Source organism: Pinus tabuliformis, chromosome 6, assembly GCF_031772625.1.
Source record: "Pinus tabuliformis cultivar Carrire ecotype Pingquan chromosome 6, CPIR1, whole genome shotgun sequence".
Lineage (NCBI taxonomy): Eukaryota > Viridiplantae > Streptophyta > Pinopsida > Pinales > Pinaceae > Pinus > Pinus tabuliformis.
Window position 1 is genome coordinate 915,519,827 of NC_142292.1, and position 26,611 is coordinate 915,546,437.

The 26,611-nt window shown below is 36.5% G+C and overlaps 1 protein-coding gene across 1 annotated transcript; it reads right to left on the reverse strand.

Moving 5' to 3' along the window:
• Nucleotides 1-24,563: 24,563 nt before the first annotated feature.
• On the reverse strand, nucleotides 24,564-25,201 carry LOC149261926 (uncharacterized). Its single transcript, XM_089382690.1, has one exon. The coding sequence runs from the start codon at nucleotides 25,015-25,017 to the stop codon at nucleotides 24,634-24,636; it is 384 nt and encodes a 127-aa protein (XP_089238816.1). The 5' UTR covers nucleotides 25,018-25,201; the 3' UTR covers nucleotides 24,564-24,633.
• Nucleotides 25,202-26,611: the final 1,410 nt, after the last annotated feature.

Consider the following 26,611-nt stretch of genomic DNA (forward strand, 5'->3'; position numbering starts at 1 on the left):
AAACACGTGAAATGCAGAGAAAATCCCATGAAATGTCTTCGTCGCATGATTGACACTGGCCGAAATCGACTAGAAGCTTTAGTCTCTCTCAAGGGTCTACCCCAATGTGATTTGGACTTTTCAGTTGCTCTCATGAGCCTGTAAGGGAGCGACTGAGGCAAAGCATAGATGACAACACTAAAATCTCAGCTCTAAACCTCTTCCACCTATTGGGATATCTTCTCCAACTCATGTGCAAGCCTGTAAACCTCTTCCATGGTCTCTGACACATCTATAAGTAGATCAAATATTCCTCCCAAGTGTCACTCCCAAGTTGACCTACAAGGGCCAACAAACAAGGTTGGAAAGTATGCCAACAAGTCCTCCACTCTCCAATAAAATTTGAACAAGCTACACCACCTCTAATAGGAACAAGTTGCACCACCTCTGAAACATCTGTAAACACCTTTATAGAACCATCATCAAGCCATAACATCACTACAACAATTCATCCTCATAGGCATAGACACGAAGACCTGATGAACACCTAGTTGACAACCGAACTAGTGTGCAATGAACCATGTCTATCACATGTAGATCTATATGATCAACATGTAGCAACATTTCTATTGTAGAAAAATAAATAAAACCTTCATGACACATAAATTAATGCACATTCAACTCATCCATCAATGCCATCATCTAATAAACATCAATGGCAACACTTGCCCACACAAAAAAACATGAGTGACATCTTACTTTTGAGATCAATGCCAACATAATCATCCCAATGTCAACTCAACTAGCATCATGACCGTGTTAACATCAATGCCAATACTATAATCCCAAAAATACCCCCCTTGGGGAATTGATGTGAACCTCAACAACATGTGAGGCTGATCTCCATTGAAAGTGAAACTCTGAGGATGATCTCTATCCATCCAGATTCTCTCCCCTTTGAAATCAATGGCAAAGGGTCAAATCCAAATGAATATGCAACAAGAATTGATGTACATACTGGAGTAATACATCACTACATGTCTGAAATAAAATACATATCAAGGTCATTCATGCCTCCATATAAGAAAAAAACAACATATATATTCAATCAACATCCAGAGCAGAATACCAACCAACGACTACTAGCAGCAAGTAGCATCATGCCAACATAAGGCAACCATCATCAACATATGCAACATTATCATAATAGGAACTATGAGAAACATCAACTTCATGCAAAAATATGTGCATACGCATCAAACCATCACTCGTCCTCATAGAAACATCATAAAATGCATCATCATATGAGGCAACCACACACAATCTCCCCCATAACTACATAGTAACAACCACCAAATGTCTCATCACATGTGGCAAAGAACCCCACTATCATAGCGTAGGATGAGGCACAACATGAACACCTCCAAGTGGATCATAATGCCAATAATGTATGGTTGAAGTAAATAGGAAAAAATAATGCTCCCCTGAACACATGACATCTCCAAGTTGTAGAGATACTAACTGCTCGACTAAAATGGATGCTTCTGCTACAAACAATGCTTCCTTTAACAACTAGAAGCACCATATGGACTGAGACTCCACATGAACATGACCCAAGTGATGTCTATATAATAAATATATGGTTGTAGTAGCGATATAAGACCTCATACATACTCTAATATAACCATAACATGACCTCATGACTCATGGCTATATGGCCCAATGATACTACAATACAAGTACATGGCTCCATGAGCATATTACATGAATACATCAATGAAATACATGGCTGCTATAATAATCTCATATGGAACAATGACTCAAATACGTGGTATGTCATGATTATTACATCATCATTATCCCATACATATGGTTCCAAAATGACTCGATAAGACTCCTCCAAAAAAATCCTATCACCATTATGACTCATCATACTAAAGACTGCACTCTCAACCAATAAATAATGATGATACAATAGTAAATACATAGTTGTAGTGAGTATTATACAACAAATCATACATGGCTGGTCCATGTCACAAATCATCTCAATATATGCTGAAATGATGATCACAATCTATGCATGGTTGCACATATTCTCAACCAGTTGTTAGTGGAAACCAAAAACATATATTTGGCTAAAACAGGTGCTCTTCTTTCTACTCATGAAAGACATATAAATCTGCAAAAAACACATGAGAAGAATGGAATGAAAGAGACAAAACAAATCATGAATCTCAATACCATGCATAGCTCCCCCTAAGCTCAATGTACCTCCAATAAGACAAGTTGATCTTGTGGACATGTATGTGCATGAGACTCAATGAACTCATCAATGTTGATGTAACAACTATCATATTCTCCCCCTGAGGTTGTGCACCTCTCATGAACTCTTCGGTCCTCTATAAATATGCATGAATAATCATGGATTGCATGAGGGAATGCTCTTCACTAGTTTAAGATTTGTTTCTCCTTATTTCTCCACATGGTTTTGGGCTGCTTCTTTTCCTCCTTCACTTGCTTCTTCTCTTCTTTCACTTGCTTCCTTTATTTCTTTACTTTCTTTGTACTATATCCTCTTTGTTTTTATTTCTTTTGCTGCTTTTTTCTTGAATAATGGGGCATCAAACAATCTCTTTCAATATGGCTAAATCTATGGAAAATATAGCACTCCACATGGCTAACAGGATCAACTCTTCTTCTTCTCATGCCATATCTAAACCTTTCTTGAAATGTTCTTATCCTCTATTGGTTAGATATGTAGTCACATGCCTTATGGCCAAACAAGTGACATGAGTAGAAACAACCATAAAAATCATAAACATACATGTTGGCCATTCTCCTTGACTGTTGATATTGCTGGTATATCTATCCATATGGACTAAGCATTCTTCTCTGACAATTTGCTACAATATGCCTAAACTTGTGACAGTTGAGCATTGTATCTCATGCATCAAAGGAATAAAAGGAATTTTCTTCCTTTCACATCTAAAGGAGCTGCCACTATCATCTCTAGGAGAAAAAGTTCTTATGAATGTAGGTGCTCCTTGAGATTTTCTTCTCTACTGTTGGTTCTTTTGTTTGCTAATTGGTTGCTAGATTTGCTTCTTGTTTCCTTAGATTTCACTTTTGTTGTTGGTATTGTTTGCTATAGGTTTCTTGAGTTCTTCTTTGTTATTTGTTCCTACATGTAAACTAGACTCACCCTTTTGAAATCCAAGAATATATTTATCCAATGGTGATCTTTGGATCTCAAGAAAATTATCCAAGGAAACAGTATTCTTCTCCATCTTCTGCTTCTTTCTCAAGGAAACTACTTCATCTTCTAATTCTCAACTTCTTCAACCTTAACTTGGTATTTATTCCTCATACCTTCCTCAACCTTTTCTGATTCTTCCATATTAATCTTTAAGCTGACAATTTCTTCTTTGAGCTTGGCCTCCTTATCATCACAGATTTGAAACAATTTTTCTCGATCCTTGCATGCAGTTGTTAGTATAGAAATCTCAGCTCTAAGACCCTTACTAACATTATCATTTTCATTATGTGCTTCACCATGATCTAAAAATTAATCATCAAAATTAGAACTCAAATTAAAATCATCAATATTTATACCTTTGGGTTCATGATTTTCTATTTCCTTCTCATCATCTGTTGAATCATGTGCACTAGAAGAATGAGACTCTTGTGGTTGATATTTTTATTTTTGGAGGATCTTCTTTTTGCTCTTCTTGTTTCTCTTCTTCTCATTTTCCTTATTGTTGTTGGTACCATCTCCAAAAATGGATTCTAGCTTGTCCAACATTTCTTTAGCATGTTTCACACCCACTAGTCTCTTCATATCATCATCATGAATATTCTTGTACATTATGCACCGTACTTTTTCATCTTGCTGCAAAACTTCATCTGCAATTGGATTTTTACCACAACCTTTACATACTAATCTCCAAATGTTATATCCATAAGATAATAATTGAGATTTTACATTTTTGTGCCATACCTTATAATTTACAGTAGTGCGGACAATCATTTCAAAGAAAAAAAATTCAAAATTTTTCCCATAATCCCCATATCTACTCTCCAGCAATCAAGCTGCAACCAAGATCCCCACTCTAATATTGATTGTTGGAAACATTTGAGGGGGGGGGGGGGGGGGGGGGGGGGGGGGGATGGTGAATCAATAGTGTGATCTATATATAATTTTTATCAATTATTACTTCAATTACTAAATCACACATATGTTAAAAAACAACTAATAAACACCATATCATGTGCATTACATAAACATAACTAAAAACTATAAGAAACTACAAAACAGTAAACATGCACATCACATCAATCACACATAAGACAAATATTTCTGGTATAAACATTTTTAGGAGAAAATCCACCCTTGCTATTGTTCTTTTCTATGAATTTCTATTAGTCAATTAATTGGTATTTTACATAGTTTCATGACTTCCATCGGCATGGAGACTCGACCTCATATACAAAATGCCAACACCTGTCATCTAGGAGACTCGATACTACTGATCAACTCACAAGACTTTGTTCTCTATGGATCTACACACCACCATCCGTTGAAGTCTACCATGATCAATGATCCTCACCCAACTTTGATTGGACTATCCAACTACCATTGGATGAGAAATTGTTCCTTTTTCTAAAGCTTTGTTATCACTTCTCCTCTCTAATGAAGTCACCACTCCTCTACCACTATGCAATCCTCCTTTCCTGTATTTTCAAACTAGATCCCAAGACACTATGCTCAATAAGAAATCAACTTTGTATACATGCTCTTAGTAGTAAGATATCATCATCAAATAGAATATAAACAAGTAAAATTGTGGACACACCAAATCTAAATACAATCATACCCTCACAACAAAATAATGTTGCATAATACAATCAGAAACAAGAGACACTATCAATATGTGCCATATGCATTAATAACTCTTGCGTAAAACAAGTGTGAGAATCATCAACATAAACACTACCCAGCAACATACAAAACTTCTCCATATGATCTCCACTCTAGGAGCTTCAATTATGATCCATTTTGCAATATTCTTCATATATGCTCACTATTCAGTCAGTAACACTCATAGACTGAAGCATATAGGCTCTACTTAAGGTTTGAAGCATAAAACTGTATGAAACCTTTTCTTGCACACCTACTCTCAACATTTTCTCAATCAACATCCACAAAGCTCACAAGACAAGAATATAAAACATGTAGGGATAAATTGAGCTTGGTGCTAGGATCAAAGGTGCACAAATTGGACCAAATCAATCCACTAAGGCCACCACTTGTGCACTAAATTTATTCAAATCATTGGAGCAACTTTTCAAACCATTTGTGACCTTTTTCACTAATTTTGGAAGCCTCTACGAATTTCTTTGACAATTAACTTCCTAACAACGTGAGAAATGCAAAGAAAATCCCATGAAATGTCTTGATCGCACACTTAAAACTAGTTGAAATCAACCATAAGCTTCAGTCACGTTCACAGGCCTACCTCAGTGCGACTGGGACTTTTCAGTCACCCACATGAGTCTGTAAGGGAGCGAATTAGGCATAACATACATGAAAACACTAAAATCTCAACTCTAAACCTATGCCACCTATTGGGACATCTTCTCCAGCTCCTGTGCAAGCCTCCAAACCTCTACCATAGCCTTTGACACATCTGCAAGTAGATCAAATATTCCTCCCAAGTGTCACTGCCAAGTTGGCCTACAAGGGCCAACAAACAAGGTTGGAAAGTATGCTAACAAGTCCTTCACTCTCCAATAACATCTAAACAAGTTGCACCACCTCTAACAGAAACAAGATGCACCACCTCTGAAAGATATACAGAAACCTATGTAGCACCATCATCAATCCATCACATCACAACAAGAAGTCATCCTCATAGGCATAGAAATGAAGGCCTGATGAATACGTATTTGAAAACTCAACTAGTGTGGCAAGAAAAATCTCTATCACATGTAGAACTATATGATCAACGTGCAACAATATCCTCTACTGTAGCAACATCAACAAACCATCATGACATGTCCGTTAGTGCACATCCCAAGTCCTCCATCAATGCCATCATCTAATCAACATCAATCCCAACACATGCCAACACAAACCAACATGAGTGACATCATACTATTGACATCAATGCCAACATAATCATCCCAATGTCAAATCAACTAGCATCATGAACATGTTGACATAAATTCCAATACTATAATTCCAACATTGGAAATCAACAAATGAGTATGGATCATGCAAGGGTTGAACAACAAGGACACGTGGATCCACCTAGAAGTATCTTTAGAAGATCGAGATATCCTTTTATGCCCAAGTATCAAAGTAATTTCTTTGGTTATTGTTTCTCATGAAACAATTTTGGACATAAAGCATAGGATTGTAGAACCTATAATATGATTATGTATAAAGGATGTGATTAGATACCTAGTTGGAGACACGTTGACCAAATCAAAAGAATGACGTAGACATTTTTGCAAGTGCTCAAGTCCAATGTTTAATGCCACATATGTAAAAAAAAAGGTCATATATCATGATATAGCATATTCAACTCTAAATTCTTCAAGAAATAGGGATATCCTATAAATGTTGGTAGATGGGGAAGAGGTCAAAGAGGACCTTGATTAAGTCTAATTCCTCAGATCTAATCCTTTGAAGAAATCTTCTTCAAGATCATTATTTTTCAAATAAAAACTTGAAGAAGAAAATGCATGTATGCTGGATATGATTTGATGATGATATCTTAGACGTAAAATGAAAGGAAGCATATGATAGGTATCTATAGATAAAGAAAATATTACGATCTCAGGGGGAGTGCAAGAATAAGAAATAATTGAAGAATGGTTTTAGGGGGGAGTGCATGAATGGACATAAGAAAAACATGGTCTTAGGAGGAGACAATTTGTTAGCAAGAAGGATGCATGGTTTAGTTAGGTCCTCTGGATCATATTGAAATAGGTACTCATAAAGGATCACAAAAATGTTAGTTTTTTACAAATATATAGGACCCTTTTCCAATGATGTCAAAGGGGGAGATATTGCAGACATTGATGTAGACAGTAAAATTGGCAAGGAGAGATTGCATACATTGTACTTACACTTGAGTAGGGAGAGCTTGTAGACATCACATTTGCATAGGTAGATTTTTTTGGTTTAACATCCAATGACCATGAATGTCTAGTGGTGTTCCCATCAACGACAAACGGGAGATTGTTGCACATATTTTTTCCATTGATGAAAAGAAGATGTCATTGATGTCAAATGGGAAGGATAATACAATAGTAGTATCACTCATGATGCCTAAGAAAGCTAAAAGACTCACTATGATGCAATATGACTGATATATTTCTTACAAGTTCTCAACAAGTGAAGTTGATGTAACTTAAAGTTATTTTAAATTTTTATGTACTTATGATATCCAAATGATTCTATAAACTACATGATCATGTAGAGCTCGGCAACACCTTTCCAATCATATTTCCTACTCGTAAAATCTCTTCCTGGATGAGAAGCTATGTCTAGTTGAAAATAAATATTATTTGGGTCAAATTGAAAGGGAAAACTATAGGGAAAACCCAACCCTGGATGAGAAGTTATGGATAGTTGAAAATAAATATTATTTGGGTCAAATTGAAAGGGAAAACCCAATCCTGGATGATAAGTTATGGCTAGTTGGAAATAAATATTATTTCGATCAAATTGAAAGGGAAAACTATAAGGAAAACCAAATTTATTAACCTCTTTCACGCACATGTACCATTCATTGTCTTATTTAATGACGGGTCTCAGAAAATGTGTACACCCATCAATCTTACTAAACAATGTGCACCTTCTCGCTAATTAGACGGTTCAAGGTCCACATTCTTAAAATTAATGATGGATGAGGACAATATTTTCATGACCCTTAAGATATATTCATGACCCAATAGAATTACACCATGTGGGCCAGTCTCTCTATGAATCTCGACAAGATTTCATTATCCAACAACTTAGACACATGGCAGACATCTATAGTATGTGAAATGAAAGAAAATATACCATGGCAAGGCACATTATTACTGATGTTATCATGATGACATGGTGCCACGAGGGGCAGCCACATGGCATGGTGATTTGGAAATTTTGGATTGGTCAAAACCCCATAATTAGGTGGCATGTGGCACCCCTCATGGGCTGCCATGTGGCACGATGACATCATGTTGACATAATCATGTAGGAAACCTAGGAACCCTAGGGACCTAATCTCAAGGAATGGTCATGGAAAGGTTGTATATAAAATAAGGGGCCAAGGTGGATGACAAGCCCCAAGTGATATTAACATGGGAATATGGCATAGTCGGATTTGGTTAAATCCCTTGGTTGCTTGGATTTATGATCAAAATTTTGGGTTGGATCCTACACATGAATCCTTTATATATATCAACACCTTCCTCCCAAAAACATACAATAAAAAATCATCAAGTGATCTGATTTTGGTGCAAACGATACTCCAAGCATCCGGTTCTATTTTGGTGGTATCTAATTAGCGTTATGGTTACATATAGATTAGAGGCCCAATGATCCAACTACTTTGACTACATTAAAATCTGAGGTTTAGGTCTGAATTCCTTTGGTGACATGGTTACATACATATTGGAGGCCTTACAATCCAACATTATTTACGTTGAAATTGACCGAATTCTCGATTCTGATTGTGGTTGGAGGAATCCACACGTTAAGGTCCCAACAACATTGGTTGTGGTTGCATATGACTTGAGTCTCAATTCTGATTTTGGTTGGCAAGGTTGAGGGCCCAATAACATTGGTTTTATTTGAATTTGATCTAAGTTCCGGTTCTAATTGTGGTTGGAGGAATGCCTTAACTTACTTTGTTTATAGACATGTCGAGGGGCATCGATCCAAAAAATAATGGTTTGGCCTTGTGCCCAATCCGTATGGGGATTTGTAGTTTATAAATGAATAATGGTTCTAATACCCTATAGGCCACGAAGTGCAACATGATTGGTATGGAGATTTGTTGATAACTTGGTGGTCACAGGTTCAATCCTTGGAGGTGAAAATGTTGGGTTATTTTTATTTTTATATATATTACCATTTTGTTACATAGTTTGAATTATCTGGTGGCTGACGCCTGAATCAAAAATTTATTGATAACCCCCCAAAATCTAGAAATCTATTGAAGACCCCACGGAAAGAGTCTGTTGGTAGAATATTTAAATTCTTATATAGTTATATTTGGGTTTTGGGACTCAATATTAGTGCAAATAATCTCAAAACTGACCAAAAGAGGAAGGACACAATAGGCCCCGACCACAACCGATTGACTTGCCCCCAAGTTAATCTTTCACTTGCGTAGATGATTATCCCTCAAATGATGGACCCAACTTAGGAATAGTGTTGAGAATTGAGTAGCAGAAAGAGTTATGTGTGTCTAGGAATTCTCTCCATTTCTGCAACAAAGTGTTGGCCCTATTCAAAAAATGTTTGAGTGGTGGAAACATTTGGGGTCTCTGGTCGAGCTGCAAGAAAAGCATTCCATTCATTTTTTGTAATTAAGTAAATTTGGTGTAACTAAAAATAGTGATCCTGAATAGTGGGCCTAAGATCCTGAATGGTATGTTTGGCTTGGTGAGACTCATCCTCCAATGCAGTGATTTGAGAATCCTTTTATGTTATTTGGTCAAATACCTTCTGTTGTGTTAGCACTCAGAATGAACCTCAAGGCTGAGAAGAGGTAATTCCAAGGTAACCATAGACCAAGCTTTTGATCTGGCATCTAGCCATGCCAGACCAGAGAGGGCTCTCTCTTTGCCAAAAAAACGTGGCTGTAATAACTAAATCTTAGGCTAGATATGAAGTACGGGTATTTGATTGAAAGTTGTGGGTCGAAAACAGCAAGAGAAGGGATCATTGGGCTATGGAATCGAGGCTAGTTTCTGTCGGAAAACTTGGGGCAAAGTAAGTGCAATGTTCAGCTAGATAAAAGATGTAAATGAGAGAAGGAAAGAGGAGAAAGCCCACTGCCCTACAGGCATCAATCAAGGGATGGATCTACAGTGGCAGCATTAGAAGAAAAAGAAACATATGGTTAGTCAACAAAGCATCAAATAGAGGATAGATTCTACAAAGATAACCACTACATTTAACAACAAAATCATTGTGAAAGGAGCATCATGCGTGGATGGATTCCTAACACTTCCCTTAGATAATGTTGTAACAAGAATTAGTAGAAAAAACAAAGTATGTAAGTGATTTTACAAGGAACACATGCTGCACATTAAAAATCTTGATGGATCCAAAATCTAAATGGTAGAAACTGCTCCATCAAAAATAATATTTAGAAAAAGCTTTACACAGTCCAAAGCAGCTTTCCTCTGCTGAAAAATTCGAACCCTTTACACTCTGAAATTCATAAAATATATACAATTATCTCATCCCTATACTAAGGGAGTTGAGCTCAACCATCTCCCTCAAGATAGAATCAGTTACATTAAATTTGGACCGAATTTCTGAAAATAGGTGTCAAAGATGAACTTGTATCTCTTGAACCATAACACCTGTTACAAAACAGAAAGAGGTTTTTGTAGATAAGGTCATGTTTGAGAAAAATATCTCTCAAATTTTGGAAATTCGTTTCCAGTTGCTTGGAATCTGTGCCACAAAATAATCTCTAAAACAGGAAATCATTAAATATTTAAATCTGTAAAAATAGGCTGTAAATATCTAGTCAAATATTCCAATTCATGACACTTGTGAATAAACTGAAAGAGGTTTTTATTATATGGCTCGTGGTTGACAAAAAACTCCTTGGGTTTCTCAAAATTACTTTCCATCTGTTGTAAAATTGTGCCGCACTACAATGACTAAAACAGAAAAACAAATGCAAAATTTGTTTTGTTTTAATACAGGCTTCAAATATCACTGCATATCTCCCACACAGTAACACATGTGCATAAAATGAAGGAGGTTTTTATTATTTGGTATGTGATTGACAAAAAATTCTTTCATTTTTGTAAAATTCATGTCCATTACTTCAGAAACTGATTTTGTAATAAAATTGTTCCTATGTGCAGCAAATGATCTCAAAACACGCATAATCAAGAATCAATCATTCATTTCCATCATATCTTCTGATCCAGAAACTAGTTATGGGAGTTTGATATACTGTTGGAAATATTTTTCTGAGCTGCTTCTGATGGACATACGTAGGATATTATTTGCACTGAAACTCATGTGCAAAATATCTCTTAAAACCAGACATAGTAAGAGCCCATTTTGATCCCTGGTGATAGGCTACGAAGACTGTAACTAACATGTTGCTCAAAGGGACCACAGATAGAAATAGCATCCTCCATTACTTTCTTTACCTACTCTTGCAACTCATAGATTAGTTGGTTAATTTTAGCTAAGATACCTCACCAATCTTGCACATGCCTTAAAATGTTGTGAGAATATTGTGTCTGATACTAAAAGGTGGATGAAAGAGTGGAACCTTGCTTAACAACACAGTTCATCTACTAAACAAATTTTTATATCAGATCAACGATGTTTTGTCTTAACTAAGAGATAGTATATTGAAAATATTTGTTGGAAAAAGTTAAATATTCCAAATTTTCTACAAGTAATACCATACATTCAAGTGGCTCATGAGGTGATATACATTCAGGAAAATTTGGACTTGTCTCTAAAAAAGTAGGCCACATCTATACAAGCTTAAGAGTGACAACTTCAAATTCATATTTGAATTTCTCCTTTTGCTATTGCAATAAATCTCTTTCCTATGTAAGATTAATAAGCTATTACTATTTATTCTTGTGATCCTATGTGAGCTCAAGCTACTTCTTATTTATCAGAATCATATGCTCCTCTAATTGTACCAAAGAATCCCTCATAAACTGGAATAATTGGGTAGATAACCAGTGCTGTAGATCTTCGAATGAAAGAGTATTGACAGGTGGAAACTTAGAATGTAAGGGTTGACCACTAGAAATAGACTTGTTGGAATGACCCTAATTTAAAGTTTTTAGAATATATGCTTTCTCTTTCTGAGTATCACGTCAAACACGGTAACATACCTCAGAGGGTAGCAATGGAATTATTTCAAATGATTAAGTGTATATTTGTAAGACTTGCTTACAATTATCTGGATGGTGAATAAACTTAGCTAATGTATTCTAGAAAGAAATATTAATATCTTTAGGGGAGCATGTTGTAGTTTGTGGAAGAATTGTATCTTGCGAAATTAGTAAAGCTTATGGAGACATTGTACCTTGGTCATGAGTAGAATAGGTAGATGACATATCAGAGTTAGTAACAAAAGGATCAGTCTATGGAGAAGTTGGTATGTTGGATTGACTTATAGGAGGAAGAGTAGAAGGGTGTGACTCTTCCACTATTATAGTTTTTACAATAGTCTCAGGAGGCGCATCATCTTCAATCTGGAAATTTTTATAGAAATATGAAATAGAAGGATTTGCTTGAGTAACTAAAATAGGGATAGTGGACACAACTGGCATCACAGATGGTGTCAATAAGGAACCCATAGGAAGAGAAGGAGGGTGGAGGGTGTTATCTTGAAGAGGATTGACAACGAGAATGGATGTACTTGCAGGTGGTGCAACTCTAGTAGGGACAGGAGTAGCAATAGGGTTTTGAACAAAATGAGAGACAAGCTTCTTATGTAAAGCTTGATGGCCTTTTGGATCAGAAGTAGAAGAAGTTGGTGAAGTCTAGTGCTTGCAGGATAATGAGGAAACAAGTATTGATGTTTCTTTTTGGGTTGGATTTTCAAGAGAATAATATGTGTCATCAGTTTTATAGACCTGTTGGACTCCAGACCAACATATAATTTCTTTGTGGAAAGATTCTTGCAAAATATAATATGGAAGATGGTGTGTGTAGAACTTATATTTGTTTGTAGCATTAGGATAGGAATAATAGTGGTGATGATCAAAACCATATATGGTAAGCATGCTTATCAAGAATGGATTGTGGAACACTCATAATTTTGGTGGCTTCAATAAGCTAGTTACACTTGGTACCAAAGGAATATTCATTAAAAGAAACATTAGCGGAATTAGAACGACTCTTTTAAGGGTCAAAAGTGTGAGTTATGGATTGTCTACCTAATGGGGCATGGAGAACATGACCATAAAGATCATGCCATTTTTACATTGTAAAAGAAAGTATCAAGTGCCCATAAATAAAATAACCTTCCTTTTTAGAGACATCCTTGCAAGCTTGAAAAACTTCATGAAGTAGGTACTTACACTAGTTGAGCTGAATTCTTGAGAACATAATTCAATAACACAAAAAGTTTCAAGGGTTCACTCTCCTTTTGTATAATTATGTGTGAAATTCCATACAATGATATGACAGGCTAACTTAATTTGGTAATTATTGATAGGATCAATAACAAGTCCTCATCCTGGGCACTTTGTACCATACTTGACATATAGATTAGAGGAACCTATTTTCTTACTATGATTGAATGTCCCTTGGAATTTAGTAGAAACATATTTTCCCTCCATCTATAACCCCATGAAAGTATGGATTTCATTGACATGAATGGGATATTCCATATCTAGCCAAAGTGAGCCATTATGATCTTGCTGATTAAAAACATTGCATAGTGAACAACTTCTCCAATAGTTCCAATAACTAGAAAATGTTGAAGCATAGGGAGGGTAGACTATTGCAACAACTAGAAACAGGGTTTCACCATCGTTCGAGTGAATTCCATATACACCTTGGGCTTCAAAGCTGGAAAGAGATTAGCATCATTGAAGTTGTTATAAACCAAAATAACCATTTCATATTTCCCTTGTAGGTATTCAAGAGGTTGGATTCAAGGATCAAATAATTCATATGGAATTGTAGACATGAGAGAACGACCCATATTGAGATTCTTGTGGTAATAGAATCAATGAATAGGTGGATGATGGTGAAGGATTGCAACCAAAAACTCAGAATCAAACACCAAGACAACAACTCGGCAAAGGACTCACAACACATAAATGACAAATGAATGATGTCTTATTACTTATAGAGGACTCCCATTAGATCCTGATAGCTAACATCCCAAATAAGCATTCAATGAGGTAAGTACGAGTAAAGGACTAACCAAATCACATTCAGATTTAGAAAATAGATTGTGATAGAGATTCATATCCAAAAGCGCAATGCCATAGATTGGAAATTTTGTTGAGATAGACTCAAAAGTATACGAATACAGTGTTTGGAACCAAAAAGTGACTATCAACTCAACAATTCTTGTCATTAAATCAGGAGACATAAAAGACACATAACTAAAATAGTCGAACTGATCACTAAATGATGCAAAATATACCTCCCTGGTCACAATTGGTTGTGGTATAACACAACAAAAAAGTAAAATATTATTGACATTATTGAAGCTAAATCCTAATATAAGACCTAATCTATGCTCCTAGATAAAGAGAAACAAAAATATTCAAATTAAGAGGAAACATAGATTTTCAGGTGAGCGTCATTCACCCAACCACATTGAAGAATACCATTCATTTAAGCAATTTTAGCAGCTCCTAAATATTTGATTGCTGCAACTATGAATGGTCCCAACCAATGCATTTGGATTTTTCTTAGATGCTTCAAATACTTGTTGTCATAAATAAGAACTCCTTTCCCAACAAAAATAGATTTATTCTTGATATGATGGTCATGTCATGCCTTTTTCCTCTGCTTCTCCACACTTTGATGAAAATTTTCTAGGAATCTCTACTCATCCAATTCACATAGTTCTTGGAGTCATTTTACAATTGAATCATCATCTGTCAACTTGGTGTCTTGTGCAATGTATAAATTAGGAATGAGGAATTTTGCAGGGTCTACAAATTCTCTCACATACACCAACTAAAAGGGAGTATACTTGTGTAATCTCTTGGTTGTAGTTCTATAGGCCCAAATCATTACAGGAAATATCTCATTCAAATAGTCTTTATTAGCTGAACAAACTTGGTAAGATCTTTCTCCAAAATTTTGTTAAATGCTTCCCTTATACCATTGGCTTGTGGATGATACAGACTACTCTTATGATGTTGAAAAAGAAACTCATGAGTCAGAGTTATGATAGTATCATTTATAAAATGAGTTCCTTGATCACTAGTTATACTCTTTGGATGACCAAACCTAGTAAAAATATTCTCAAAACTGAAATGAGCTACAATGTTGGTAGTACAATATTTCACTAGAGAAAATTCTACCCATCTTATGAGATAGTTGTGGTAATAATGTATTTGGCTTGTGAACATCACACAGGAGAGTCGATAGGTCAAATAAAGTCAACCACCCACTTCTCAAAATCCTATAATGCTTGAACTAGGTATAGTGGAATCTCATCTTGAAGAGAAGGTCTTCCAACCCTCTAATAGACATCACAAGTTTTAGAAAATTCTTTGGCATCCTTGAACAAAGTTGGCCACCATAATGCTACTTGTGATACCTTACGAGTGGTAGCTTTTCCTCTAACATGTCCTCCAGAAACTCCACTGTGGAAATCCCATAGAATATCATTCCTTTCATAATTGAAAACACATCTGCATAGAATATTATTGAGGCCCAATTTGTATAACTACCCTACAATAAGTTAATAGTCAATCGCTCTACCTAGAATATACCAATTTTTCTTATGGAATAACCCTAAGGGAATGTACTAGTAGTTAGAAAGAGAGTAATATATTCTAAGTAATCAACAGAAAATCCAATTCAGAACAAGTCCTCATCAAGAATTTGATCATAAACAAAACCTCCTTATTCTCCTAAGCCTAGACAAGAAAGATGATCAGGTCCCATATTATTTTTCTTAGAATAGCTGAAACCACATTGTAACGGTTTATGAAGATTCTAAAGAAAAATGAGGACTATCAGCTGATATTTTGTCATGGAGTAACATTTGGACTTTCTCTGGTCTCACAAATATAGGGTTGTATGAATAAGAATTTATATCCTTGAAGATATCAATAAAATATTTATAATATCCCCTCTGTTGAATAGTATCATATCTGTCTCATTGGGGTTCAGCCATCTTAATGATAGGTTATTCAAAAGTCCCCTTATTAGCACCAATTTCAGTGCATCCTTGGGTAACAACATTAATGATTGGATGTTGGACTTTTTTTTGTTCCTGTAGCTCTAAATTGATTAGATTGGCTCCTCTCTGCTGATTTCACTCTTCCCAATAAGCAATCAATTCAGGAAAATCCTTTGTTGCATGAGTTTTAACTCATCAATGTGAACACCATGGCCTTTTTGGTAGTAGACAATGCCTAGCTACATGTCCATGTTCATCACAATTATAACATTTAACTAGCCCTCTTCTCCCAATTCTTCCTCCTCTATACCCTGAACCTCCTCTTCCACCAGTGGATTCATTCACTCAAAAGGTAAAATGATCTAATTGATCATCTAGACAATCCAAAGATCTTCACTAGTTAATAATATGTGTGGGAGATCCACAAAACTCACAAAAAATGGAGTTAGGCACATTGGAATACTTCTGCAATATAGGACATAACTGAGGTGAATGAAATACAAATTTGATAATATTCGAAGCAGGACGTACCTTATTGGTTTGGAAAAGCATGATATTGAGTATGTCTCTGAAAAGGAATTGTTGAGGACACTTGTGCAACTCTTCATGAAGGCCCTGCCTGTGGTGAAGGGGGTTTTAACGAAATGTTGAAAGATCCCACACCTCACAACCCTGGACACTCTGTAACATGATGTCCCTTGGCATAGCAACCTGTGCACCAAACCGAAGGTTGGCCAAGTTTTGCAATATTCATCTCCTTCAAAATCACAGTCAAAGAAACAATTTGATGTGCATATCACTCAGAGCAGGATCACTATAAGTAGCTTAATTTAAAATGGCTAGGATATCTTTTCATAGCCTAAATTTTTGTTTCCTTCTCTAAGGCTTTTGGTAAAGAGTTAATCTTTTATTGTGTCAATGTTACTCTTTTTAATGACAATAAAGTATGAATAAACCATTCTTTCTAATGTTCTATATGGATGGGATGAGTTAATTTCCCCACAACATCTTTGAACCTATGCATGCGCTCCCATTTATATTCTCCTTTTTCATGGTATCTCGCATCTGATTCAAACCTTGCTACTTAGTCTGAGGCTGTTTAAATTCCTTAATAAACTCCTCTCTTAGTATATCCATAGTCAAATTCTGAATGGTTAGTGTAAACTTGATGCACCGTTTAATGGATCTTCCCCACAATGCTGTTTGGAATTCAAGTAACTTAGTTACATATGGGTTTCTCTAGAATTCCAAATGGCCTCACATAAATACCAATATTGTTCAACATATTCATCTCCTCTGCCCCACAACTTAGAGTACCAGGTGAAAGAACCTGTTATGATGCCATCCATTGAAGTAGAACTAGGAAAAACTAGAACAAACCCTCTTGGATCAGGTTGAGAAATATTTTCCAAATTTTGCTGGCTACTACTAGAAGAAATTCCAACTATATCTACTCTGGGGAACTTCCAAGTCTTAACAATAATTGGAAAGAATCTTACCTAATTTTGATAAAGTACAAGGGGAAGGGATGGAGGAGAACAAACCATGCTACTATCTTGTTGAACACTAAACTCAGAGAAGTATTTTCTTCCTGGAACAACCTACACATCACAAAATGCATGCCTTCATCTACAGGAGTATTGGGGTCAATCATCATGATCTTCAGGTCTAGCATTTGGGCCTCACTCGATTCCTAGTGGACATGATCACCTCAACTTTTCTCTCCTAGCTCACCTCCTTTAGCTTCCTTTCCTGTATTATAACTCTCATCTCTTCTCACTCCTTTCTTCTGCAACTTCGAGCCGGCCAACACTTCCTCTATATTCTTCAACTGTTCTCATCTCCTTTGAATCTCCCACATCTTTCTCTCCCTCCATTCCTTAGATATCTAAGCCCTTCTCATTGCCCTAAAATCTCTTGCATTCCATATCTCTTCCTTTTCCATCACAACTCTTTCTTAGATTCCACAATAGCTCATTGTCGCCCCCAAGATCCTCCCCTTAGTGTAAGGGTTTTAAGCTTCCATATTAGTTGAAGGGAAGGGTAACACTCATTATTCCACTAATACAAACGTAATACAGAAAGGGATTTCCCTCAATAATCTTCTTGTTAACCCAAATTTAAAAAATGAATTTTCTTTTGAAAAGGACTAATGGTTTTCTGTACCAAATTTAATAATGTATCCTTCCAAGGTAGCTTACACCTAGAAATCAACAAATCTGGTAAGTGCATGGTCTAGCTGGTGTAATACAACTAGATTTGATGGAGAGGTGTGATAGATCCAGCCAAAAATTCGATCTCTTAATGAATTCGGCAATAGTCGCAACCATTGATATAACTTTTTAGGAATCTCAACACAAAATATCTCGTACTGGTCACTAGCTGACTCAAAGAGAAGAATCTCATTCACAAAGCTACTCAAAGTTGTTTTTTCGTAGATACGCTTTTTGAAGAGTTAAAGTATCAAACTTTTCCTCCCACCACTCCTGAATACTTCTTTTTAAGATCCTACTCACCATTATGAGAAAACCTCGATTAAATTTCAGCACCTAGCAATAGAACCAATTTTTGGCAAAAAATATTGCTGAGACCAAGGTTCTACTTCAAGGGCCACCAAAAGGATTCCATTGTAGTCTAACCTACACTAGCATTTTCAATCCTCAACAAGGAAAGGTCTCACTCGAAGCACTTCCAAGATTTAAGTGTATTGGCATGGTGAATGTATGCATTCAGAATTTACATAAAAAAAAATAATAACCATTACAGAGCGAACCAAAGAATCATTACACGAGATTAAACAGCAAATTAAAAATTTTAAGCAACCAAGGTCATGCACATACACTCACTACACAGATCTATGTCATCCTCTCTTTTCACCCACTTTACACATTTAAGCAACCAAGGTCATGCAGAAACACATTCATTGCACATATCTATGTCATCCTCTCTTTTAGTTCACTCTACTAATCTATGCAACTAGGTTTGCATCTTCCTTTATATCTTTGGCCTATTTGACTTTGTCAATCAATCCACTCCCTTGATATGCACCATGACACGATCAATTCTACCTATTCATTGACAAAATCAATTCTACTTCACTCTCGCTTGATGTTGTCAACCTTGTTTTCATGCTCTCTTGATCATTTCCAATGCCTTGGTCCAACTATGCATTTTGTGACTCTAGTTTTCTTCTTCGTACCATTAATTTCTAAACAATTTAACCGTGTCTTCTTCTTCGCCATTGATTTCTAATCAATTTAACCATCCTTTCTCGGGTTCTCACTTTCTTCCTTCTTGCAAGAGCTTTTTGCTCAAAACTAACCCAAAAAATAAAAGACCCAACAATTCCTTATCTTCTTTCACTTTATCTTGATCTTATTTTTGTTAAATCAATTATATTAAATCTACCATTTAGGAAAATAAATTAACAAATAATTACAAAATATTATAAAATTGTCGTGACAAATTATTTCAATGAAACATCGAGATGAATCAAGTTCATCTTTTATTTTTGCATAATAAATTAAGTAGAGATGTAACCATAAAGAATCAAAATACGCATGGAATTTCATTACCATATTTCGAACCTTGATATAGGGTGTTTTAACAAATTCCTTCGTGAAAAGCTTCAGGGTTTCAACGTTACTTATCTTTCCATGGCAACTCATCCAGAAATGGTGGTGTTCAAGTAGTGTAATAAATTTATATAAAAAAATTGATGTAATAAATCTATGTAAATATTCTATACGTTTAAACATAATTATGATTTATTTTAGATAAAGATATTTGTTTCTGAAAAAAATCATAATTTATTTATTAAATTAAAAAAAATAAATTATATTTTTAAAACTGAAGATTTAAAGAAAAAACCATAAAAACATTACCATTCTCCATATCTTGTCTACGTATATCTTAGTAGTCGTACAATCATCACTAATATTTTTACAATCTACAATATAACCATCATCACAAAATATCTCTAAGGAAAGATAGCAATTCTCTATGTTGTTTATGCTCAATCGTAGTCTCATGAGGAAAGAAATTTGCATCAAAATGAAGGCTCAGCAGTGGGCATATTCATTCATCCAAACTATCCAGGTAGACCTTGAGATTCTAAATAAAAAGTGGATTGAAAGTATTGCCTCAAAGGAGAATCCTCCGCTTTGTATATTCTCTTGGAGAGCTTTAGCTATTAGCTTTCAAAGTCTATAAGACCCTTATATACATTCTATTAACAAATTTACACTCCCCAATGATATGAATTAAGAAATAAATACATACATAGTCAATGAGAGAGTTGAGGATTGCATGCATTTTGACCCAGTCATCTATTGACCTGTTCAAAATTTGGAAAAAAAGACCTTTTACCATTAGATAGGTAGAATATACCTTTTACCCTTAGGCAGAAGATATCTCACATCTACATAAACGTAAATTTACTTAGCCTGTACCATCAGAATATCCCAAGGAAATGGTTTGTCTATCAAGATATCACGTTTTAAGGGCTTTACTGTTATGTTTTTATTTTTTCTAACCATGTTGAATGGATAATTTTTTGGATTAATTTAGGAGTACTTTAGGATCAATTTTGGTGGCTCCCTTATAACACTAAAATTATATTTGGCAATATGCAAGTCAGATATACAAGATTTTCATTTAATAATAGCCACTCAGAAATGGGGAGTCTACTACTGAGCCAAAATATAGCAGGCCATATACTCAAAAAGATTTGAACCCAGTCTAATTAGTTTCACCCAACTAAATTTACTATTAAACCTCTCATTGAACTGTTGTCTGGTTAGTTTCACCCGACAAAACTTACCATTAAACCATATATTACTGTATCAGACTTACAATGTGACCAAGAAGAACAAAAATTTTTCAAAGGCAAAGAAACCATGATGTAGAGAAGAAGTAATCCAGACCATTATCTACCTTCAATCCGTCCTTGAACATATTGTGACCAAGTAGGATAAGGAAAATTCACAGGCAGAGAAACCATGATAAGTAATGCCCAACAAAATTTATCCCCTGTTCCTCATCAAAGCTTACAACAAATTAGCATAACGAGTCATATAAATGTTCCATCAATGCAGATCCATAAGACTTTGATGTCCATAGACAATGCAGACTACCACATACGTTTCCCATACAACTTGGACCAAATACGGCAAGGTCGGATATCTTTTATTTTCGATCAATATACTGTGAGAATAATGCTAATGCAGAAATGGTTAGTTATGAAGCAGTTGAAATAGAAGTAGTTATGCGCAGTTGAACAGGAATCGGTTGTGAGTAGTTAGGAATTAGTTAGGTGTTATTCCTATATAAGCATGATGTAATTGAGTAAAGAGATGAATGAAATTGTGCAAGTTTTATGTTTCTAATTTGGTATCAGAGCTCAGGGTTTGAGCTGGGGTGAGAGGGCAGGTGAGGAAGGCGTGTTGTTTGTGCCACCTGCGTGGAGCCCAGCAGAACCGGTCTTCTTTGCTGCGTGTGAGTTTGTTGGGGCAGCATCTTTTCAGAACCGCTTGCTGGTGAGTGCTGTCGAAGTCCGTTGAGAGAACTCAGAACCGCTTGTTGCTGGTGGACGCACTGTTGTTGGTGCGGTGCTGTCGAGAACGGGCACCGTTGTGCGTATGTGCGGTAGAAGTTGAAGGAGCCTGGAAGGAGTGCTGTCGAAGTCCGTTGAGAGAACTCAGAACCGCTTGTTGCTGGTGGTAGATCCGGTAACAGTACCAGCAATATTCCAATTACGTTTTGTTTGTGCGTGGATCGTGAGCAGAGGCTGCATGAAGCGTGACAGTGAGCCGAAGTGCGCTGGAGAGTGAGCCGTGAGGTGCTGCGTGAGCAATTGCTGGTGGGGTGAGAGAGGCACGAACTCTCTCACAGCAAATCGTAAGTGTTCCATTTTCTGTTTTAAAGAGACAACCGATTTTCTGCTGTTGTTGGCCGGTGTTGCTGAAGGCTGTGTGAAGCCGGTTCGTTTTTTTTTTAAGAGAAGCAAATCCCAAAGTCGACCTCCTTGAGAACCTGTGTGAGTGGAGGTAGCTGCGTGTGAACGCCTGGCTTGTGGAAGATCCTGCGTGAGGCGGACCTTCCTGCGTTGCTGCCTGTGTTGCAGCGTGAGAACCTGTGTGAGTGGAGGTAATTTCTGCGTGAAGACCACCGAGCAGAGATCAGTGAGTCCAATAAAAAGGGAAAGGCACCATTTTTTGTTCTTTTCAGAGACTGCCGTTTTGTCCCAGTTGGAAAGAAGTCAGAGGCTGCCATTCGAAACTCTCATCTCGAAGACGCGGCGTTTCTGTTTGCAAGTGTTGCAGAAGTTGTGAGTTATCTATTTTAAGTAATTCCTTAACAGAACTGGACCAGAGACTGCCTTATTGTTGAATGCGTGTGCACCATTTCGTGGTTGAGTTATGGTTCGAGGGTCTCTGATTCAGCATCAAAGTGTAGACGAGTCCCAAAGAACGGAGGTATTCCTAGCATCGTTGGTTTAGAAGGGGCTGATTTGCTGGCCATATTGTACCCTCAATGCTGAGCACCATATACAAGGAAATTGGAAACCATAATTATTTCATTTCTGTGGGCTACATTCCTGTTGGGTTGTGGTTCATTCCAGTCCCTATTCACTGTGGATGGGAGCGTATCATCTAATGCATGAAATCTGAACTGTTAGCTTGGTACTTGGGCAACATATTTCGAAACTGTTGTGCCGTGAAGTTCTGGTGTTATATTGACTGTTGTGCCATAGTGTGGTGTTAATATTGACTGTTGTGACAAACCCTCGGAAAGCAGTTGAGTGCTGCGTGAAGGTCTTTGCAGAAACTGCTGTGATTCATTGCACCGTGGTCATATTTTTTTTTCAGTCCCGGTTTTCTTTGCAGAGAGAGGCTGTAAAAAAGGCGTTCTGTTTGAAGTGTGATAAAGCTAACTGATATGTCTATTTTTTTAGACTTTTTTGACGATGATCCTTTTAATGATCATTTTCTCATGAACCCATTTGGGATTAGCAGTATTTTTGAGTCCATTGACAAAGAGTTTCATGTTGTTGACGATCCTGTCCCTGAAGAAATCACTCATGTTGTTGAGGATCACCCTGTTGAAGAAATCACTGAGATTAAAACTTGCCCGGTTGTTAGAAGTTTTATTGGATCTACTTTCAAGATGACTGCTACATTGGAGGATACTACCATGGATGTTCTTCGAAGGCCGCTCATGTTCAAAGATGAATGCAATTTGGTGACTCCTTCGTTGGTTCCTCATGGAAAGTGGGGAGAACATGAATTAAATTACCTCGTTCGAGATCTTGCATTGCCACTCAATCCAAAAGAGGAATGCAATTTGGTGACTCCTTCGTTGGTTCCTCATGGAAAGTGGGGAGAACATGAATTAAATTACCTCGTTCGAGATCTTGCATTGCCTCTCAATCCAAAAGAGGTTGTTGACGTTAAGTATGTAAGCAAGGAGCAAAGGAATTTCATACGGAAACCCAAAAAGGTGAAGATGAAACTGCACCAGCAATGGAAAAGGAACAAGCATGGACCTTTTAATAAGAAGACAAAAATGAAATGTTTTGTTGTAAGCCTAGCTGAGACTTAGACCAGCAGGCAAGTTAAAGTTTAAGTCGTCATCATTAAGAATATATAGTTTGTTATATAGTTGGAATTAAGGGGGAGTGGTAGAAAGGTATTAATCCCAACTACCCTCTGTTAATGCTCTAGTTAGATCAATCTAGAGAATACAGCAGATGTTCAAAGTACAAGTTCTAGAAGTCAGTTAGGTATGGTAGAAAATCCATTTCTCCATTAAGGGAGGATGTGAGAATAATGCTAATGCAGAAATGGTTAGTTATGAAGCAGTTGAAATAGAAGTAGTTATGAGCAGAGGTATTAATCCCAACTACCCTCTGTTAATGCTCTAGTTAGATCAATCTAGAGAATACAGCAGATGTTCAAAGTACAAGTTCTAGAAGTCAGTTAGGTATGGTAGAAAATCCATTTCTCCATTAAGGGAGGATGTGAGAATAATGCTAATGCAGAAATGGTTAGTTATGAAGCAGTTGAAATAGAAGTAGTTATGAGCAGTTGAACAGGAATCGGTTGTGAGTAGTTAGGAATTAGTTAGGTGTTATTCCTATATAAGCATGATGTAATTGAGTAAAGAGATGAATGAAATTGTGCAAGTTTTCTGTTTCTAATTTATACAACATAATTTTCACACCATATGAAAATTATTATCTTACGCACAAGTTATAATCCTATGACGAAAAGAAATCGAAATTGCCAGGCCTTGCAGGAACTGTGATCAGTTGTCAGGAAGAAGGGATGTTTTTTCTCCATGCCTGGTACGGCCTGGTTCTGACACTCAACCTTCTTCCTCTTCAGTCATGACAAATATGCCAAGGCGGCGGCTATTTATTTCTCAAACAATTCTGGACATATATATTTTAGTGTTTTTGCAACAATAGCAATACCTGTCGAATATATGATATTTACATAATAGAAGAAACCAAATTTGGACGTTCTGTAGAATATATCGACCATTCCTTTTAGGTTATATCATGAAGTAAACGAATATAAGCTGCAACTGCATGAACCCATTCTATTAACCTCTTCTTCATGTAAACAGCATCTTCCATTCTAATGCCCACGTTAAGATTGTCTCCATGATCCCAAAGGCATATTTTCTCAAAATCAATTAATATAGGGTAATCAGTGGCCTCTGAAGCAGAAAAAAATTCGCCTTCACCTGATATTGTTGCAGCTTTTTCGTCCAGCTTCTGACGATCCCCTTCCACCGCCGTGGGCACGTTGGCAGATTCCTCTTCGACCATGAGATGCCATGGCTCGTCCAGAGCCAGCAGTTGTACAGTTCTGTAATCGCAGCCCTTCATGGCTGCGGCTTCAACCGATATCTTGCATTCCGTATCCATGGCCAAGAAAAGACCGAATTGTCGTGGCGAATCTTTCTATTTTTTCTTTCTTCTCTGCTTAATTCCTACCAATTAGGCTCGCCGACTATTCTATGACAAAAATGATCAGATCATTTAATTTCTCTAATTTCTCTGCGCTGCGTAGGGATTGAGAACCCGGTCGCCTCAAAGGGCTAAAATTTTATACATATAACGCTGTATCCTCGTTTGGCGCTATGAATTTGCGGTTTGCTTGCCTTATGGACCGAAATTAGGGTTTATTTTTTTTTTATGTAATTGCGAGGCAGTTGGGTTAGAAAGGAATATCGATTCCTGATTCGCATAGTGATGTAGCACCCATTGACCATCAGGTTGCTTCCAGGCAAAGGATCGGAATCATCCTGAAGCGTATATACTTGTTTTACGAGGAATATATTGTTAGGTAATATTAGGAGGCTGCAATGCATACGAATATACAACCAGAAGTGAGCTGTCTCTGATCGTTTATGTAACGCAACTTACTTGACAAAGTCCAGTAAAATGCACGTGTTATTGCAGGTATTCTTAGGGTTTTCCACTCATGGCTCTGGAAACCAGCCGTGCCTTCCTGCCGGCCGCCACCACATGTTTGGAGAAGATCAACTGACGTCAACATGGAGCTCTGGACTGCATTAAATATGTTCGTAGGGGAGAAGCAGGAATGGGCGTGAGTGTGAAGGGTTGGACCCGGTCCTCGAATCGGACGAGGAGATAACCGACATGATGGTGGCATGAGGTATACGTGCATAATAATAATAAGATGATAAATATTTTTATATGCTTTTTGCATTTCTATATGTATTATTTGTAATACATGGGGACAAATTGAATCGCCGTAGTCTATAAAAAATTATTATTAATAATTTATTAAATTTTAAATATTTTCTAATTTTAAGATTAAATATTTAAATATCATTTATTAAAAAATATTGGTTTTATTGAAATGGTTTTAAATATGTAAAATGCATAAAGGTCCGCTTTGGGGTTTACCTAGAGAATTTAGTTTTATTGGAAAATTAATATTTGTTTTTTGAGTTTTTCACTTATTCCTCAAAGCCCCCCTCCTATTCCATCTGTATGTTTAAAAATAATATAATAATATATTTATTAATACTTTATATTCATAGTGTTAGGATATTCTGACACATAGGAAATAGTTAAGTATAACTTGGTCTAGTATAGAGTTAGGTAAAGTGTGTTTCTTTACTATGTACATTTTGTAACCTACAATCCGATGGTCACGATATGTAGTGATCCGATGGTTCATTCTCTCCTCGATATTACCGGCACTTGATCCGTGGCTTAACACTCGATTGGTCCATGATCTCTATTTAAAGAGCACGGAGGGTCATTTGTAGGGCAACCGTCCATGAGAGAAGCTTATGTAAATTTTCATTCTTTTATTAATAAATTGCCTGAAGTGGCCGCGTTGGCTCAGGCTGTGGACTGTTTCCCTCTTTGAGGGTTTTAACCACGTCAAAATACTAGTGTATTGATCTGTGATATGTTTGTGAGCGGTGTCTTTTGGTGTTCTGTCTGAGGAACTTACCATGTAAATTCCTACATGGAATCAGAG